General features: G+C 38.8%; 1 protein-coding gene across 1 annotated transcript in view; it reads right to left on the bottom strand.

Annotated features, from left to right (window-relative positions):
- MND1 (meiotic nuclear divisions 1) overlaps window positions 1-19,233 on the bottom strand; it is a 138,693-nt gene that overhangs the window by 39,235 nt on the left and 80,225 nt on the right. The window contains exon 5 of the mRNA XM_069105578.1: window positions 14,128-14,242. Coding sequence (XP_068961679.1) covers window positions 14,128-14,242 — 115 coding nt within the window. The remainder of the gene's footprint in view (window positions 1-14,127; window positions 14,243-19,233) is intronic.

The raw sequence follows: 19,233 nt of genomic DNA, 5'->3' as shown, positions 1-19,233 counted from the left end.
CGTCTGACTCATTGCGAACCCATTTGGGGGTTTCCTGGCAGAGATACTGGAATGATTTGGCCTTTCCTTCTCCAGCTCATTTTACAGATAAGGAAATTGAGGCAAACCGGGTTAAGTGACTTGCCCATCTAGTAAGTGATTTTAAGTCATGAAGATGAGCCTTCCCGCTTCCAGGCCTGGCACTATGTCCACTATGGCGTCCTCTAGCTGCATCAACATACAATGCATGCAATAATATTAGGAAGTGTACTTCTCTCTTTTCCTTGGAGGAGGAAGTAAATGTAGAATGATATATACATTTTCACACATTTTCCATGTGCGTTTCTCTTGATGAACTGATTTTCTTACATAGTAGGAACTATATAAGTGTTTATTCTTTTGTCTCCCCCTTCCTCCTTTTTTACATGGAAAGGTTCACTGAATGGATGGGGTGGTAGAGGTAGAAATTACTGTGATAAAGAAAAAGCATGGCTAAAATGTTAGTTTTTTTTTAAAAAAAGGCAATTTAGCTCTTATGATAATTGAGAATAATAAACTCTTAGCCCACTAAAAATCAGAAAACTCTATTCTCCCTTTCATTACATGTCTCATTAACATCACAGTACAACAAAACAACATCTTTTGCTATAAAGAAATGGCAAAAAAAGGTTTTTACTAATAAAAATGAAAAAAAATTTGGAACATCACAATGTGTAGAATTTATTTAACTGATTATCAATCTTTGTTTGCACACATTCAACTACTGAAAAAGATGGACACAGGAAGGCATTTGCTCTGAGTCAGAAGGAATTGCAGAATCACAGATTGAGGCTAGAAGGAATCAGAGATGTCACCCAGTTCTCCTCTGAACAGGTAAGGGAGGTTCAATGATTTGCCAGAGGTATGATTTGATCCTAGGACCTCAACTCCAAATTAAATGCTCTCTCCACCATACCATGCTGCCTTGTGTAAAGATCAAGGAAGATCCTAGAGGGAATTAAGACTTTATCCTCTTGAAAACGACTTATGGTTTGGGAAGAGGTAGGTTATCAGCACAGCAAAGAGGTTGTCACTTATTAAAGTGAATTAATCTGTGAGAAGTAGCTCTGGATAAGACAGGCAACCTTTGATGTCTTCTTTAATGAGCTGCCTGCACTTCTTCATGAAGGTGAGTCATCAGTGGGTCCAGATTCCCAGGAATAACTTCGCCCACTCTTGCTTTGATGTGATCTTGTTCAGTGATTGCCATGTAACTGGCTACATTTGATTTATGGATCTCCATTAAAATAATTTATAATGACCTCTTTCAGGGCAATCCAGGGAGTGTTTTCTTCTGAGGAAATACATCCTTATTATGTATACCAGTGGTCTTTGTCTCTCCTGACAACATCACTTACATGTCAGGGAGTGGCATCCTCAGCCTGGGCACTTCCACCCTCTAGCAGTGAAGGGAACTCTTTCTTTAAGGTGGCATGTTCTTCAAGCATGGTCCCAAAGAACAGATAGAAGAAGATCCTTCTAACACACAACCTACACACACACACACACACACACACACACACACAGGTAGGAGGTACACCTCTTCCTCACTGATGTGCCTTACATGTATGAAATCACAGGTTTGGAAAAAAAATATTGTGGGACATTGCACGTATTTTCAAATTTTTTAAATGAATTGATGATCATTTTTGCTGATTTCTTTTAAAATATTCTAAAAATATTTGTTATATTTGATGGCTCTCTGAACAGGGGGAGAGGGAAGAATACAGGGGAAAGTTATGCAATATAAAAAAATCAATAAAATTTATCTTTTTAAAAGGATGGGAAAAATCCTTTCTACATTCAAATTATCTTATGGGGAACATTTTAATTCTCTCTGAGGAAGATCCTATAAAGATGCAGCTCTGGTAATTTACTTAAGTTAAATACTTTAGAGCAGTGGAAAGACAAGCATACTCTTCCACTGCTGGTAGAGCTCACTGAATTGGCTATACAATTTGGAATTCTGAAAGAAAAGTTACTAAAAGAATTTAGACTCTTTCACTCAGAGCCATATCCTAAAGAGGTTACTGACAGTTAGAAAAGACCCATGTAAATTAAGGGGATGTCCACTAATGGGGAATGGCTGAACAAGAAGTGGCACATGATTGTGATGGAATACTAGTGTGGTATAAGAAACAGCGAGCAGGATGGTTTCTGAAAAACCTGGAAAGATTTAAATGAACGGATGCAAAGTGAAGTGAGGAGAAGCAGAGGAACATTATACACGATGTAATGTTAATCAACTGTTAAAGACTTGGCTAGATTGATCAAGACAATGATCAAAGACAATTCCAAAGGACTCATAATAAAAAATGCTCCCCATCTCCAGAGAGAATTGATGAAATTTGAATGCAAATTGAAGTATACTTTTTTCCTTTGATTTTTTTTTTCAAAATGGATGCCTCTTGATAACATATTGTTTGTTTTCTCAAAAGGTGGGCCTGGAGGGTTTGGAAGGGGGAAAGAATTTGGAACTAAAAATTTTAAAAATATTAAAAATAAATAAAAAATTAAAAAATAAAGTAGTTCATTGCTTTTTAAAAAGAGAGAAAAGGGGGACAGAAACAAGATGGAGGAGTGAAAGCAGGAACTCATCTGAACTCTTCCTTGAATTTCATCAGTAACCTCTATCTCCCATATTTTCTCCCATACCCATTTCGACTTTTCCAGTGGGACTCTATGCCTCAGTGTCTGTATATCTTATTTCCAATTACATGTAAGATGGTATTAATAATAGTGTATACACACACATATATACATATACGTATATATATATATATATTTGAATATTTGATTTTAAAACTTTCAATTCCAGATTCATTCCCTTCTTTCCTTGTCACCCACCCTTACTCGGAAGATAAGCAGTTCAGTATAGGTTGTACATGTGTGGCTAATGCAAAACAATAACATAGTGGATATATTGTAAAAGACTGACTATATTTCCCTCCCTGCTATCCCACCTCCCACTTGTTCTATTCTCTACTTTGATCCCATCCCTTTTCAAAAGTGGGTGCTTCCAACTTCCCTCCCCCCCAAGCCTGCCCTCCCTTCCATCATCCCCCCTCTCATCCCCTTCCCCCCCTACACTCCTGGAGGGTGAGATACCCTATTTAGTGTGTATTTCACTCCTTCCTCAAGCCAAATTCAATGGGAATAAGGTTGACCCATTCCCTTTTGCCTTGCTATTCTTCCCCTTCATTGTAACCATTTTCCCTTGCCTCTTCCTTATGAGATAGTTTACCCCAATCTATCTCTCCCCATCTCCTCTCATTATATTCCTCTCACCTCTTAATTTCACCTTTTAAGTATCATCCCTTCCTGTTAAATTGGTCCTGTGCCCTCTATCTATGTATACCTGTAAACATATATACACACATTCACATATGTATTCATATGCCCATTTACCCTCATATACAGACATTATATATATTTCTAATCCCTTCAACTACTGAGAAAAGTTTCATAAGTTACAATTATTGTTTTTCCATGTAGGAATGTTAATAGTTCAACTTTGATAGGTTCCTTATGATTTCTTTTCCCCGTTTACCTTTTCATGCTTCTTGTATCTGAATGTCAAATTTTCTATTCAACTCTGGTTTTTTCATCAAGAATGCTTGAAAGTCCTCTATTCCACCGAATTACCATATTTTCCTCTGAAACATGATACTCAGTTTTGCTGGGTAGGTGACTCTTGGTTTTAATCCCAGCTCCTTTGCCCTCAGGAATATCATATTCCAAGATCTTCGATCCCTCAGTGTAGAAGCTGCCAGATCCTGGGTTATCCTGATTGTGTTTCCACAATATTCAAATTGTTTCTTCCTGGCTGCTTGTAATATTCTCTCCTTAATCTGGGAATTCCGGAACCTGGCTATAATATTCCTAGGAGTTTTCTTTTTGGGATATTTTTCAGGAGGTGATTGGTGGATTCTTTCAACCTCTATTTTGCTCTCTGGTTCTAAAACATCAGGGCAGTTTTCTTTGAGAACTTCCTGGAGGATGCTTTCTAGGTTCTTACTTTGATCATGGCTTTCAGGTAGTCCAGTAATTTTTAAATTATCTCTCCTGGATCTATTTTCTAGGTCAGTGGTTTTTCCCATGAGATATTTCACATTGCCTTCTATTCTTTCATTTGTTTGGATCTGTTTAACAGCATCTTGATTTCTCATAAAGTCATTAGCTTCCATTTGCTCCAATATAATTCTGAAGAAATGATTCTCCTCATCGAGCTTTTGAGATTCTTTTTCCATCTGGCAAATTCAGCTTTTTAAGGCATTCTTCTCCTCATTGCCTTTTTGGGCCTCCTTTGCCATTTGAGTCAGTCTTTTTTTTAAGGTATTATTTTCCTCAGTCAGGCTGTTGACTCTCATTTCATAATTTTCTTGCATTGTTCTCATTTCTCTTCCCAATTTTTCCTCCACTTCTCTTATTTGGTTTTCAAAATCTTTCTTAAGGTCCTCTATGGCTTGTAACCAGCTTGTATTTTCCTTTGAAGCTTTTGTGGTGCAGGAGTTCTGACTTCACTGTTTTCCTCCTGTTCCATGCTTTGCTCCTTTTTGTCCCCAAAATAAGAGTGTAATGTTAGAATCTTCTGTCTGCTTTGTTTCCTTTGCCTGGTCATGTCACCCCTCAGTCACTTGACCTCTGGGCTTTTTGCCACAGTAGGACTCTGCCACCAGACAGGGGAGCTTTCGTCCCAAACACTGGGGTTTTCTCAGCTGCCGGAGGTATTAGATGGGTGCCCTTTCTGAGGTCTCCACACGCTCTGCCAAGCTGGACACACACCCCAGGACCTCCACCCTAGACTGCAATCCAGATCCAAGCAGCTTAACGCAAGAGCAATTACCCCTCAGACTGGTGCTTGGTCCCCCTACACTCTGCAGGTCAGGAGCTAAAGCTGCCACGTGGCACTAGCTGGCTGTGCTGGCGTCTCAGTGGCTTCTCGCCCCAGGGGTAAAAGCCATGCACTCCCACTTACTGGTCCCAAAGTCCAGACTGCACTGACCTCTCACTTTGTCCTTCGCATCTATGTGTTGATAAATCTGGAAAAGGCCACAGTTGCTGCTAATCTGGAGTCCCTTTGGCTGGCAGCTGGTCAGGCCCACCCTGGGGCTAAAGACTGGGTGCGGGGCTGGGCTTGGCTCCCAGAGCGCTGCACTGGAAGATTCCTGCCGGCCTGCCGGGCTGTCCTCAGTGGGAGGTTAGCTTCTCTGTGTCATTTTGTGGGTTCTGCAGCTCCAAAGTTTGTTTAGAGTCCCCTTTTTACATGGATTGGGAAAGGTGGAAGCTGGAGCCGTGGGAAGGTTGTGCTTCTACTCTGCCATCTTGGCTCCGCCCTAAATTGAAAAGTCCATCAGTAACCTCTAAATAGTTTTTAAATTTTTTAAAATCAAAATGGATTTTAGAAAGACAGAATCCATTAGGAGACAGAATGTGGCAGATTCCCAGGCGCATGTAAGACTGGGCAGAGCATGGAGCACACAGGCTGTCCCAGTGCGGACTTGAGACCAGACCACAGTGGAGCAAGAGTGAGCCTGGGCTTCAGAGACCTCTCACCACAGGGCAGAGAATTGGCTGGAGCTGGATAAAAGAAAGCCCAGGGCCTACGGCAGTGACAGCAGCTTCCCCTGGGGCTATTAGCCGACAGTCTGGATGTTTAAAAATCATTTGCCTGAACTTCTGGGAGCCAAGATGGCAGAGTAAACCCTAGTTGCTCTAATCCCCCTCCGTGACCCTGAAAACCCACAGCTTACTGCCCCCAAATCCTGAAACAGTGGAAGGAGGAAGGGTATGACTGAGGCTGTGCTGAGCCTGAAGTGAAGGGTGGGAGGGGTCCCAAAAACCCCAAACCTCATCTCAGATGACCAGCAGGAGATCCTGAAGCCCAGGGGGGTGGAGCCAGCAAACACTAACACCAGAAGCTCAGGCGTGCCTTAGCATAATCAAGGAAATCTGCAGACAGCAGTGGGGCAGGCCACCAGCTGCTGAGCCTTCCTGAGCTGTAGCCTAGAGGCAGAAACCTGAAATGGCCAGACCACTCCTCCCCCACACCTTACTCTGTGAGCCTCAGGGTAACTCAGGGGAAACACTGAGAGTTCTGGCTTTGGCCTTAGTCTAGACACCCAGAGGCTACAGTACACATAGTTAACAACCAGGCCCCTAGCTCCCAGCTTGTGCAGGGTGGGTCAGAGCCCTCTGTAACCTAGAGGCAGAAATCCACTTTAAAAGCCAGGATACAGGAAATCACTATAGGCTGGAAATACCTTGGAAAGGGAAGACCAAAGACAATTGAATCCTATTGTTGTGAAGGAGAAGAATCACTTTCAGGAGACACCATTGACTCTATATCTACACCTGAGTCCACAGAAGGAAATATGAACTGATCTCAAGCCCAAAAAGAATTCTTGGAAGAGCTCAAGAAAGATTTTAAAAGCCATATTAGAGAGGTAGAAGATATATTGACCAATTCTTTAAAAATTACATTGGTTAAAATGGGAAAAAAAACTCACTGCAGAAAACAAATCCTTAAAAAGTAAAATTTGTGAAGTGGGACAGGAGGTTCAAAATCTAACTGGAGAAAATATCTCCCTAAAAATAAAATCTAAACATATGGAAAAGGAACTTCAAAAACTAATCAAGGAAAATAATTCACTAAAAATCAGAATCATTCAAGTTGAAGTTAATGACTCCATAATGCATCAAGAATCAGTCAAACAAAACGTAAAGATTAAAAAATTAGAAGAAAATGTAAAATATCTCATTGGAAAAACAACTGACCTGGAGAAGAGATCCAGGAGAGATAATCTAAGAATTATTGGTCTACTGGAAAGCGATGATGAAAAAAAACAGCCTGGACAACGTCCTCCAAGAAATTATCAAAAAAACAAAAACAAAACCAAAAAAAAACCCCAAAACTGTCCTGAGGTCCTAGAATCAGAGGGTAAAACAGTTATTTGAAAGAATTCACCAGACTCCTCCTGAAAGAGATCCCAAATTGAAAACTCCAAGAAATATAGCAGCCAAATTCCAGAATTATAAGGTTAAGGAGAAAATACTGCAAGCAGCCAGAAAGAAACAATTAAAATATCATGGAACTAGTTAGGATTACACAGGACCTAGCAGCTTCTACATTAAAAGACCAGGACGGGGCAGGGAGTGGTACAGCTAGGAGGTGTAGTAAATAGAGCACCCACCCTGGAGTCAGGAGGACAAGAGTTCAAATCTGATCTTAGACACAACACAAAAACTAGCCATGTGACCTTGGGTGAGTCACTTAACCCCAATTGCCCTTCCTTTCCCCCTCCCAAAAAAAAAAAGATCAGAGGGATTGGAATATGATATTTCATAAGGCAAAAGAGCTTGGACTGTAACCAAGGATCAACCATCCAGCAAAACTGAGCATAATCTTTCAGGCAATGAGATGGTCATTCAATGAAATAAGGGACTTCCAGACTTCAGTGATAAAAAAGTAATAGCTCAATGGAAAATCTGATCTCCAAATGCAAGACTCAAGAGAGACATAAAAAGGTAAATAAGAAAAACACACACACATATAACTTATGATTCAATAAGAGCAAACTGTTTACATTCCTATATGAGAAGCTGATAGCTATCAATACTGAGATTTATATAATTATTGTGACATTTAAAAGCGATACACATAGATAGAAGGTGTGGGTATAAATGAACTAATTTGACTAGAAAAGCTTATTAAGTGGTACAAAGGGATTGTAATGGGAGAAAAGGAAAGGAGGAGGCAGAAAAGGGTAAATTCTGTCACACAAAGAAGCATAAAAACATACTATAGTAGAGAAAAAAGAAGGGAGGGATATGAACATTATATGAACTTTACTCTCATTGGTTTTGGTTCAAGGGGGGATTAACATAATCAGTTAAGTTTAGGATTCTAAAATGAAAAGACACAAAAACTCATTATAGTAGAGGGAAAGGAGGGAGGGAGAGGAGCACTGTATGAAATTTATTCTCATCGGTTTGGGTTCAAGGAGGGAATAACATACTCCATTAAGTATAAAAATCTATTGTGCCCTACAGGCAGTAGGAGGGGTAAAGGGAAAAAAGGGGGGTGATTAGAAGAGAGGGAAATAGTAGTAAGGGGGAAGGGTAGGTAAAGGGAGGGAGGTACATAGGGAGAGAACATTGAGGGAGGTGGTGATCAAAAGGAAAACTCTTAAGGAGGGGAAGGGAGAAGGGAGAAATAAAAGCATAAAAAGGTGAGATAGGATGGAGGGAAAGACACAGATAGTAATCATAACTGTGAAAGTGAATGGGATGAACTCTCCTATGAAACAGAGGCTGAAAGCAGAATGGATTAAAAACCATAATCCTATGATATTCTGTCTACAAGAAACACATTTGAAACAAGGGGATATGCACAGGGTAAAGGTAAAAGGCTGGAGTAGAATATATTATGCTTCAGCTAAAGTAAAAAAAAAGCAGGGATAGCAATCCTTATCTCAGATAAAGCAAAAGCAAAAATAGATCTAATTAAAAGAGATAAGGAAGGAAAATATATCCTGCTAAAAGGCATCATTGAGAATGAAGCAATATCATTACTTAACATATATGCACCAAGTGGCATAGCTTTTAAATTCCTAAAGGAAAAGTTAAGGGAATTAGAGGAAGAAATAGATAGCAAAACTATATTAGTAGGGGACCTTAATCTCCCCCTCTCTGAACTTGATAACTAACCTCAAAATAAACAAGAAAGAAGTTAAGGAGGTGAATAGAATTTTAGAGAGATTAGATATGATAGACTTCTGGGGAAAACTGAATGGAGATAAAAAGGAATATATCTTCTTCTCAATGGTACATGGCACATAAACAAAAACTGACCATGTACTAGGGCATAAAAACCTCACAATTCAGTGCACAAAGGCAGAAATATTCAATGCATCCTCAGATCATGAGGCAATAAAAATTATATGTAATAAAGGGCCATGGAAAGATAGACTAAAAACTAATTGGAAAATAAATAATTTAATCCTAAAGAATTGGGGGCAAGGGGAGGTGTGGCTAGGTGGTGCAGTGAATAGAGTACCAGGTTTGGAATCAGGAGGACCTGAGTTCAAATCCGGCCTGAGACACTTAACACTTACTAGCCGTGTGACCTTGGGCAAGTCACTTAACTCCAACTGCCCTGCATTCCCCCTCCAAAAAGCAAAAAAAAAAAAAAATGAGGTCAAACAAGAAATTATAGAAACAATCAGTAAGTTCATTCAAGAGAACAACAATAATGAGACAACATACAACATACCAAAACATACTTCAAAAGCAGTTCTTAGGGGAAGTTTTATATCTCTGAATGCATACATAAATAAAATAAGGAAAATGGAGGTCAATAAATTGGGCATGCAACTGAAAAAGCTAGGAAAAGAACAAACTGAAAATCCCCAATTAAATATTAAATTAGAAAAACTGAAAACCAAAGGAGATATTAATAAAATTGAAATTAAGAAAACTATTGAATTTATAGATAAAACTAGGAGCTGGTTTTATGGGAAAAAAAAACAATAAAATTGATAGCTCTTTAGTCAATATGATAAAAAAGAAGAAAGAACAAAAATATGTCAATGTCTTATCCAGCATTTAAAAAAATTTTCCAAAGACCTCAAATTACTGTCTTCTTTGTATTCCCTTTTATCATGAAATTCCTAGAAAGAATATCTACACCAAAGGTATTACACATCCAGCCCACAATACTCCTGAGGGTAGCCCAAACCAGATTAAAATGTAGTTGGAAAATACTTTTTAAAATAAATAAAAATACAACATAAAAAAAAGAGAGAAAAGAATCATGTGTGTAAAAAGTTTCATAGAAGCATTATCAGAGATAAGAGAGGAGGAAACAAAACATGTACCCAATAGCTGGGCTAGTAATTGGGTTGGCACATCTGTTTTTTTGTCCAATTCTGTGATTTTATAGTTGTCACAAGGCACTTCCGGTGAAGAAACTTCCTCTACCAATGTAGATTTACAACTCAGAGAGACTTGTTTGAAGCACTAAGAGCAACGTGTCAGACCTAGATTCTTCTGAATTAGGCAGATCCTTTATCCATACATCCCACTGCCACCTCTGTATGGAAAATTACTGTACCATAAGTAATGGTAAATATGAAGGATTCAGAGAAACATGACAAGACTTAAAGGAAAAAAGAGAGCCCAAAGAACTATACACATAGTGATTTTAACAATGTAAATAGAGAGAACAGATTGGGGGAAGGGGTATTCAATAAGCTTGCTATCTTGGGGTAGGGGAGAGACAGGGAGAAAATTTGTAACTCAAAATCTTGTGGAAATGAATGTTGAAAACTAAAAATAAATAAATTTAAAACAATTAAATAAAGACAGGAATAAGAGGCCAAAACAAAACAAAACAAACAAAACCTGGGTCAAGTACTGTGGTCAGGGCAGTTAGGTGTGCCAATGGATAGAACGCTGGGCATCTTCATGAGTTCAAATCTGACCTCAGACACTATCTGTGTGACCTTAGGCAAGTCACTTAACCCTGCTTGTCTCAGTTTCCTCATCTGCAAAATGACCTGGAGAAGGAAATGGCTAACCACTCCATATATTTGCCAAGAAAATCCCAAAAGGGATTTTCCTGAAGAGTCAGACAGGGCTGAAAAAGGACTCAACAACAACAACAAAAGACAGTGGATAAGATCCATAGCATGCTAGCTACCAAATTTAAAGCACCATCCTCCTCCTGTTAATGATCAGTAAACTACTAAAAGGAAAAGTGACAGGTACTATTAACAGCAATCCAGCTAGGTGTTATTTTCTTAACTGTTTAGAGGGAATTCATTTCACATAGGGGTTTGTTTGAATGGTGGTTGGAAAGCATCTGTTGGGAAACATAAAAGTATCAATAAATTTAAAAAGAAAATAAATTAAATTCTTCAGGTTTAATCCAACCTAACTGTGGTATTTAATATCCAGTGTAATTATACCCATTTAATATACTATCAAGTGCCAACTCGGCTTTATTCCAAAGAAATCATTGGGTACAGTAGTATAAAAATCTATTCTTTAAATAATACCTTTCCAAATTCTCTCAAAGCTTTCCTCCTACCATCTACAGTTAGAAAAATTCTGAAAACAGTCTTTCAAATGTTTTTCTAACACTCACATTACCTAATAATGAGGTACTCTAAACATTAAAACAATTAAATTTTCAGCCTTGGTTTCTAAGGCAATTTTAATATTATATTTTGTTCATCGTAAAGATGATGTTTTTAATTTCCCCAAATACTATTAAATGTCCACCTTTACATAATATATACTCAAGGGCAAAACCATAGGTAGAATCATAGAATCCATAAATATAGTTGTGGTACACACCATAACTTTTGAGTTCTTTGCTTTTTGGGCATAACCATAATTAACTGGCATTAGGATAGGTGAATGCAAAGGAAAAAATGCAGAACTTTGGAGATATGCCAGCTTTCTACAATTTTCTGCTTTTTACTGACTTCCCTTGTAATAGTAAAGTAATTTTGAATTTGAAGATCCCTTTGTGTTGGCAAAAGTAGCAGGTACTTAACACTTAGTAATGGATCAAGCCTCTGATTGGGGGAACAGAAGGTATGAACTCCTGTCTCCCGTTAACTGACATAACAGGAAGGGATTGGCTGAAGGAAGTAGGTAATACTGTGTATATAAGAAAAGCCCCAGAGAGGCACAGTCAGAATTTCCTTGAGACTGAGATCTGGTGGCAGAGCAGCTATAGAAGAGAGAATGGAGACCTGAGTCCTGAAAACTTGTGGTGGTGGAGTTTCTTCTGAACAGGAGCCCAGAGCCTGGAGCCAGGAACCCAGAGCCAGAAGTCCACAGCCAGGAGCCCAGGAGCTAGAGCCAGGAGCCCAGGTGACCGAAGCATGACTGGGATGCTGAGACTTTGTTTGCGGCTTGGTTGAGCCATGAATTCCCTGGACCAGCAATGGTGAAGGATCTGACATGGACCATACCCTGTGAAGTTCAGTGGGGAGCAGGACCTGCCCAGAGAGCTAGTTAAGGAACTGGGAGTTGTCTGCCATTGAACCCAGGTGACAATCTGGTGAATCCAGGTAGAATCTGGGACCACAGAAGGGGATCCAGGGAATCTGAGACCAGGCCCCAAGTCAAGATGAAAAGACCTCTCCTTGGGTACTGAGTAATTATGGAATTATAGTTTACTAGTGACCTAAGGGGTGGAGGGTTTTGTGTATGATACTTAGTAAGACTTTGCTGAATAAGTGACTGATTTGTACTTTTGAGTACTTTGAGACTACTAATAAGTGACAGTATTGAGTTTATATTTATAAACTGATTGAGTCTACTATACTATGCATCAATTCACATAAGTCTAGGTTTTTCTGAAATCATTCTGTTTGTCATTTGTCATTATAGCACAATAATATTCCATTACAACCATATACCACAGCTTTAATCATTCCCCAATTGATGGGCACCCCTTTGATTTCCAATTCTTAGTAACCCACAAAAAGTGCTGTTATAAATATTTTTGTACAAATAGGTCTTTTCCCCTCTTTTTGGATGTCTCTGGGACACAGATTTAGCAATGGTATTTCTGGATCAAATGGTATGCATATCCCCTTTGGGTATAGTTCCAAATTGCTCTCCAGAATGGCTGGATCGGTTTACAACTCCACCAACAGTGCATTAGAGTCCCAGTTTTCCCACATCCTTTCCTACATCCGACATTTTCCTTTTTTTTGGTCATATTGGCCACTCTGATAGGTGTGAGGTGGTACCTCAGAGTTGTTTTAATTTGCATCTCTCTGATAGTGATTTAGAGAATTTATAGATAGCTTTGATTTCTTTGAAAACTGCCTATTCATATTCTTTGACCATATATCAATTGGGGAATGACTTGTAATTTTATAAATCTGACTCAGTTCTTTATATATGTGAGCAATTAGGCCTTTATCAGAGATACTTGTTATAAAAGTCTCCCCCCTTCCACCACCACCCCCGTTTTCTGCTTTCCTTATAATATTGGTTGCACTGGTTTTGTTTGTGTGAAAACTCTTTAATTTTATAAAATGAAAATAATCTATTTTATATTTTGTAATGTTCTCTATATTTTGTTTGGTCTTAAATTCTTCCCTTATCTATAAATCTGATTGATAAACTATTCCATGCTCTCTTAAGTGGCTTATAGTATCACCCTTTATGTATAAGTCATGTACCATTTTGACTTTATCTTGGTTTATGGTGTGAGATGTTGGTCTATACCTAGTTTCTGCCATAATGTTTTCCAGTTTTCTCAGAAGTTTTTGTCAAATAATGAGTTTTTGCTTCAAAAGCTTGGATCTTTGGGTTAACATATACTAGATTACTATAGTCATTTACTATAATGTAATTTGTACCTAATTTATTCCACTGATTCACCACTCTATTTCTTAGCCAGTACCAAACTATTTTGATAATTACTACTTTACAATGCAGTTTGAGATCTGGTATAGCTAAACCAGATTCTTTTGCATTTTTTTTTGAGTTTTTGTTCTTCCAGATGAATTTTGTTATTATTTTTTCTAACTCCATAAAATAATTTTTGATAGTATAATTGGTATGGCACAGAATAAATAGATGATTTTAGACAGAATTGTCATTTTTATTATATTAGCGGACCTCCATGGGCAATTAATATTTTTCCAATTGTTTAGATCTGACTTTATTTGTGTGAAAAGTGTTTTATAGTTGTATCCATATAGTTCCTGAGTTTGTCTTGGCAGGTAGACTTCTAAGTATTTTATATTTTCTGCAGTTATTTTAAAAGGAATTTCTCTTTCTATCCCTTGCTACTGGACTTTGTTGGTAATATATAAAAGTGCTGATGATTTGTGTGGATTTATTTTGTATCCTACAACTGCTAAAATTGTCAATAAGATTTACTAAGCATTTGCTACATGGGTAGGACCACGATTTGCCCTGGCTTACCATTTAAAATATCGCAAAATGAGACAGAAACTATCAAAGTAAACTGACCAACAATTCTTTCACTGATTTACTTATAAAAGGCTTCAGAGTTTAAGGCTCAATTCACTGTAAACATTAAATACACTCAAGCAAGGAAAGCAAACTTACGCATTTCTTCAACAACTTCAGGATCACAATCTTTGTATTTTTCTAATTCAGCCTTTAGCTGCTCCTTCTGCTGCCTGAGGGAAGCAAGATTCTTCGAAAGTGAGGCACGTTCTTCCTGTGTTCAAAATAATTTCAGGGGGCACAATCATCACAAAGAAAATCTGGCTTAAGAAAAAGCTCATATCGAATATGCATTTCAAAGATGTAAAGCTGAAAAGGACCTCAGAGACCAAGTCCACTCCTTTCATTTTATAGATGAAGAAACTGAGGCCCAAGAGTGATTAAATTTTTTTCCTCAGGGTTTCATAGCTGGCAAGTGTCTTAAGTGTTATTTCAATTCAGACCTTCCTGACTCTACCTCTACCCCCTAGTCTTGATATAATACTGTCCCTTATTTAATTTCTTCTCACTGCCCAACACCTAAAGGGTTAATGATTATAAACTGATTATCTCATACCAAGACAAGGAGGTTAAGTTAGAGACTAATTTATCTCCTTAACAATTCCCTTTTGCTCTGAGAAATCTTTGATTTTTAACAGTGTGAGCTTTCCCCCATTCTGATGCAGATTACAACTTCCAGTGTCTCCCCATCCCCAAAGACTTTTGTCTATGTTTTCCTATCAATTATTCTCAGAGGAGCTATCCAATGTGCAGGGGTACTTGACCTTAAGTCCTTGAGAATCTTGGAGGTACTTACATGCAAATCTAATTCTTGCTACAAGACTGACCAAACATCCTTTCTTTTTTTTTCAACCATTCATATCCTTTATGTCTTTTAGTGTTCTTATCTACAAAGCACCAGTTAAGTATAAATAAAGCAGTCACAATTCTTATATCTCTCTCCTGAAAACCTCATATTTCTTTCATAGTGTAGGAAATAAGGATATGATGAAATGAGCATTCATGAGTAGTCAGTGCAGTTACTGCTCAAACTATAGATCAATCAATCAATAAACATTTATTTATTTATTTATTTTTTGCCTTTTGGAGGGCAATTGGGGTTAAGTAACTTGCCCAAGGTTACACGGCTAGTTTTTTTGTGTGGGGTGTCTGAGGCCGAACTAAACTCGGGTCTTCCTGACTCCGGGGCCAGCACTTTACTCACTGCACCATCTAGCGGCCCACAATAAACATTGATTAAGCACCTTCTATGTGCCAACCACTGTGCTAGGAAAACTGCCTACAAACGGCCCAATTAGATTTTTTTCTTAAAAGCCTCCAAAATTCCCTTTAATTAATGCAGACTACAAGCCACCAATGCTTTCTCATCCTGTGTGATTCCTGTTCATGTCCTAACATAAAGTTTTCACAGAGCAACTCTGTGTGCGTGTGTGTGTGTATGGTTTTGCAGAGAGAATACCTTCCTACATTTCTTTTTAAAACAGCATGAGTTTGGGGAGGCTAGGTGGTGCAGTGAGTAAAGTGCCGGCCCTGGAGTCGGGAGGACCCGAGTTTGGTTCTGGCCTGAGACACTTAACACCCACACAAAAATACTAGCCGTGTAACCTTGGGCAAGTTACTTAACCCCAATTGCCCTTCAAAAAGCACAAAAAAAAAAAAAAAGAACAAAATAACAGCATTAGTTCAAATATTTGCTTCATGTTTCCCTCAAAATCTGGCTTATACAAAACTTTTGTAGACCATAACTTGGTCCATAACACAATTCATTCAATTCAAATAAAAATATTTTATTTATTTTTATCATCACTATCTTTATCTTCCTTCATTCTTCACCACCATCTCTGGCACTGGAAGAACAGCTTTTTAAGTCATGGATGATTGATCCAAGGAATATTCTTTTCCAAGAAGTTTAAGCTGACAGATATTCAGTTATAAGGGGTAGCTAGGACTAATTCCAGATCCATGGACCTCACTGAAACATCTTTCTAGATACCAAATTTCGAAAATTTCACTTTCTTAGCACTATGCTTTCTGTCCTTCCAACTCTCCTATATTTGTCACTTAATTCAATTTGACAAGTATTCATTATGTACTTACTGTTAGAGCTCTAAAGTTACACACATTTAAGGTAGTATGTGGGAGACTAAGGAAGGGGAAGGAAGACAAGGGAAGAGCTAATCTTAACTCACTGCACCACCTTTCTTTCATAGAAGGTCAAATCTAAGTTTTAAACAGAAATATAATCCAATAAATAGCAATGGAACTTTCTAGTCTCAGTTTTTCCTAACAGGTAGAAAGTTTTAAGTACGCAATTCAACAAATCTTTATTATATGTTTCTATTGTAAGAGTCATTATGCTAGGGCTACAAAATAAGCAGAGCTTGCTCTCATTGAGAAACTCACTATCTAATTGGGGAAAAGACAGGTGGTAAATACAAAGCAAAGGTCCAGGCATGAGAAATATGAGGATTAATAATAGCTAACATTTATATAGAGCGTTAAGGTTTAAAAGGCCCTTGGCATAAAATATATCATGCGATTCTCACAGCAACCCTGTATGATAGAAGCCAGCTATTGTTATCCTTATTTTACAGATGAAGAAAGTGAGGCTGAGCATAGCAAGCCATGGGCCACAGAGGGAGTTGGCAACTGGGGCCACATTCAAACTCAGGTCTCTCTGACTCAAAGTCTAATGCTCTATCCACTATGCAACACAGACTCACTTTCAATTTGGGACAGAAAAAGCCTGAAGGCTTCATGGAGGATGTGGTACCTGAGTGAGACCTTGAAGGAAGGCGGGGAGGAGCCGGTCAGCACATTCCAGACAGGGAGATCGATATTCGAAGAGTGGAGAGGAGCAGGGCAGATCACAGTTGGGGGGCAGGTGTAATAGGAATGGAATTTGAAGATCTTCCATGACCCTTGTATTGGTAAGCTAACAGGTACTTAGCACTTGATTTCAAGTTAATTATATCAAGCCTCTGTTAAGAAACAGAAGGTATGAACCCCTGTTGCTGACATAACAGGAAGGGGTGGAACAGGGAGGAGCTAATACCTTATATAAGGAAAAACACAAGCTGGAGAGGCCAGAATTTCTCTTAGTGAGCATCTGAAGGCTGGGCTGCTACTGCTGGACTGAAGACTGAACTGAGAATTGAGAAGAACTGAGGAATGATAATTGAGAACTGAGACAGAATTTCTTGGAGCAAGTCATGTGGAGGCTGAAGAAAATAATTTTGATTTTGAGAATGAAGCTGGAGAAAGTGATTTTGATTTTGAGAACAGAACTTGCGGTGGCAGAGCTTCTTCTGAGAGCCAGCCAAACTCCTGCTGAGAGCTTCCAAGAACCAGCCAGAGATGCCAAAGACTTCCAAGGGCCAGATGGAGCTGCCAGAGGAAGCATGACGTGGTGTTGGTACTTTGTCTGTGTGTTTTGGGTCTATGTTGATTTCACAGGCAGAAAGTAAATTGAGATGATAGTGCCTACCACATGTGTGAGTATTGTAATTCTGCTAAGCTTGATGTGTGTAAAGTCTTCTCTCTTGCCAGGAATAGAAACTGTGAAGGACTTGAGGTAGACTGGATACCGTGGGCTTCAATGTAGAGCAGGAACTAGGAGCTATCTGCCTTTGAACTCAGGTGGCAGTTGATAGATTTGGGCAGGAGCTGGGACCATGGAAGAAGAACTGTGGAAGCTGAGAGCCTGCCTTGAGTCAAGATGAAAAGTCCTCTCTTTGGGTATTTAATACTGACTGATGAAAACTGTAACTTACTTGTGACTGAGGAGTGAATGGCCTTTGTACTTTCCACTACCCCTTAAGAGTAGTGACTGATGAAATTGTAATTTACTTGTGACCTAGGGGTGAAGGACTTTGACTTTTGCACTTTGTGATTGAGTAAATGAATGTACTTTGCTTAAAACTATGTGACCACTTTGTTAAAAACTATGTGGCTATTTTAGTGATAAGTTGTAACATTGTGAATGCTGTATCTTGATTTTCTTTGAATCTTTTGTCTTAATTTGTTACTGAATAGAGAGTTTACTATACTGTGTAATCAGAACCTTGAAAGCCGTTCACAGCAGCAGTCCTCTGGAAAGCTGCTTGTGCTTGTCTTTACAGCAGGGAGGTATACCATTTGGCTGGAGTGGTGAGTATTTCAAACATATGACATAAGATTGTAAGTATAGATTAAAATCAGATTCTTGATGATATTGAATTCCAGGAGTAAGAGTTGATACTTTATTTGGCAGATAACGGAGAGCAATGAAAGGTATGTATGTATATGTGTGTGTACACACACACACATGTATATACACACATACACAATGGGAGGGAGGGAGAGAGGGAGAGAGATAGAGACTAAGAGAGAGAGGGGTAGCTAACACAGAGATGTATATTGAAAAGGAACATTTAGACAAAGATATGGAGGATGAATTAGGTAAGGGCTAGACTAGGGACCCATATTCCTTTTCCAAACTACCTACTCAATATGAAAGTTTACCATGTATATACACCTAAGAAATAAACTGTTAACTTCAATAGGACAATATAATTATTTATCAAATAGTCTCTACTACCTCCTTGACAAGTTTCTTATACCACTCAAGGTACTTGTACCCTTGGGTTGGGAACCCTTAAATTACAGACAAGTGTGATAGTAATGGCAATTAAAGATTCCCCTGTATTGGCTTGGTTTTCAAATTGATTGTGTTAAAACCCAGAGCTTGTTAATCCCACCTGTGGGATGGACTTTTTGATGTGAAAAGAAAGTCCTGAACTGGGAGGAGCTGGTGACGTAGATTTGGAGAGAAAAGAGAGAGGCGGAAGATCTTTTTGGAAGCAGCACCTCATGGAGAGAGAGAGACTATGAGAATTGCTGGTGGCCGCTTTGAATTGCCCTGGACTTTTGAGACCTGCCCCCTGAGCTGCCAAGGACTGAGGAGATATGGCTGTTTTGCTGGTACTTTGTCTGTCTTTTTTGATGTTATTTTGCCAGATTTGTCCACTGGTGAAAGACAGTCCTTTTGTTGAAGAAGTCCTGGAACCTGGCTGTTCACTAAGAAGCCCTGAGACTGTCCTGCAGACAGAGAGTGAATACTGTCCACTGGTGAGGGACAGTGCTGTTGTTGCAGGGGTCTGGAGACTGTCCTGCAGACAGAATGAATACTGTCCACTGGTGAAGGACAGTGCTGTTGTTGCAGGG

Source organism: Petaurus breviceps, unplaced genomic scaffold, assembly GCF_028583685.1.
Source record: "Petaurus breviceps papuanus isolate PSGF00001 unplaced genomic scaffold, PetGlider_PUasm1.0 76, whole genome shotgun sequence".
Classification (NCBI taxonomy): Eukaryota; Metazoa; Chordata; class Mammalia; order Diprotodontia; family Petauridae; genus Petaurus; species Petaurus breviceps.
The sequence above is the reverse complement of the archived record's forward strand: the minus strand, read 5'-3'. Positions and strand labels throughout refer to the sequence as shown.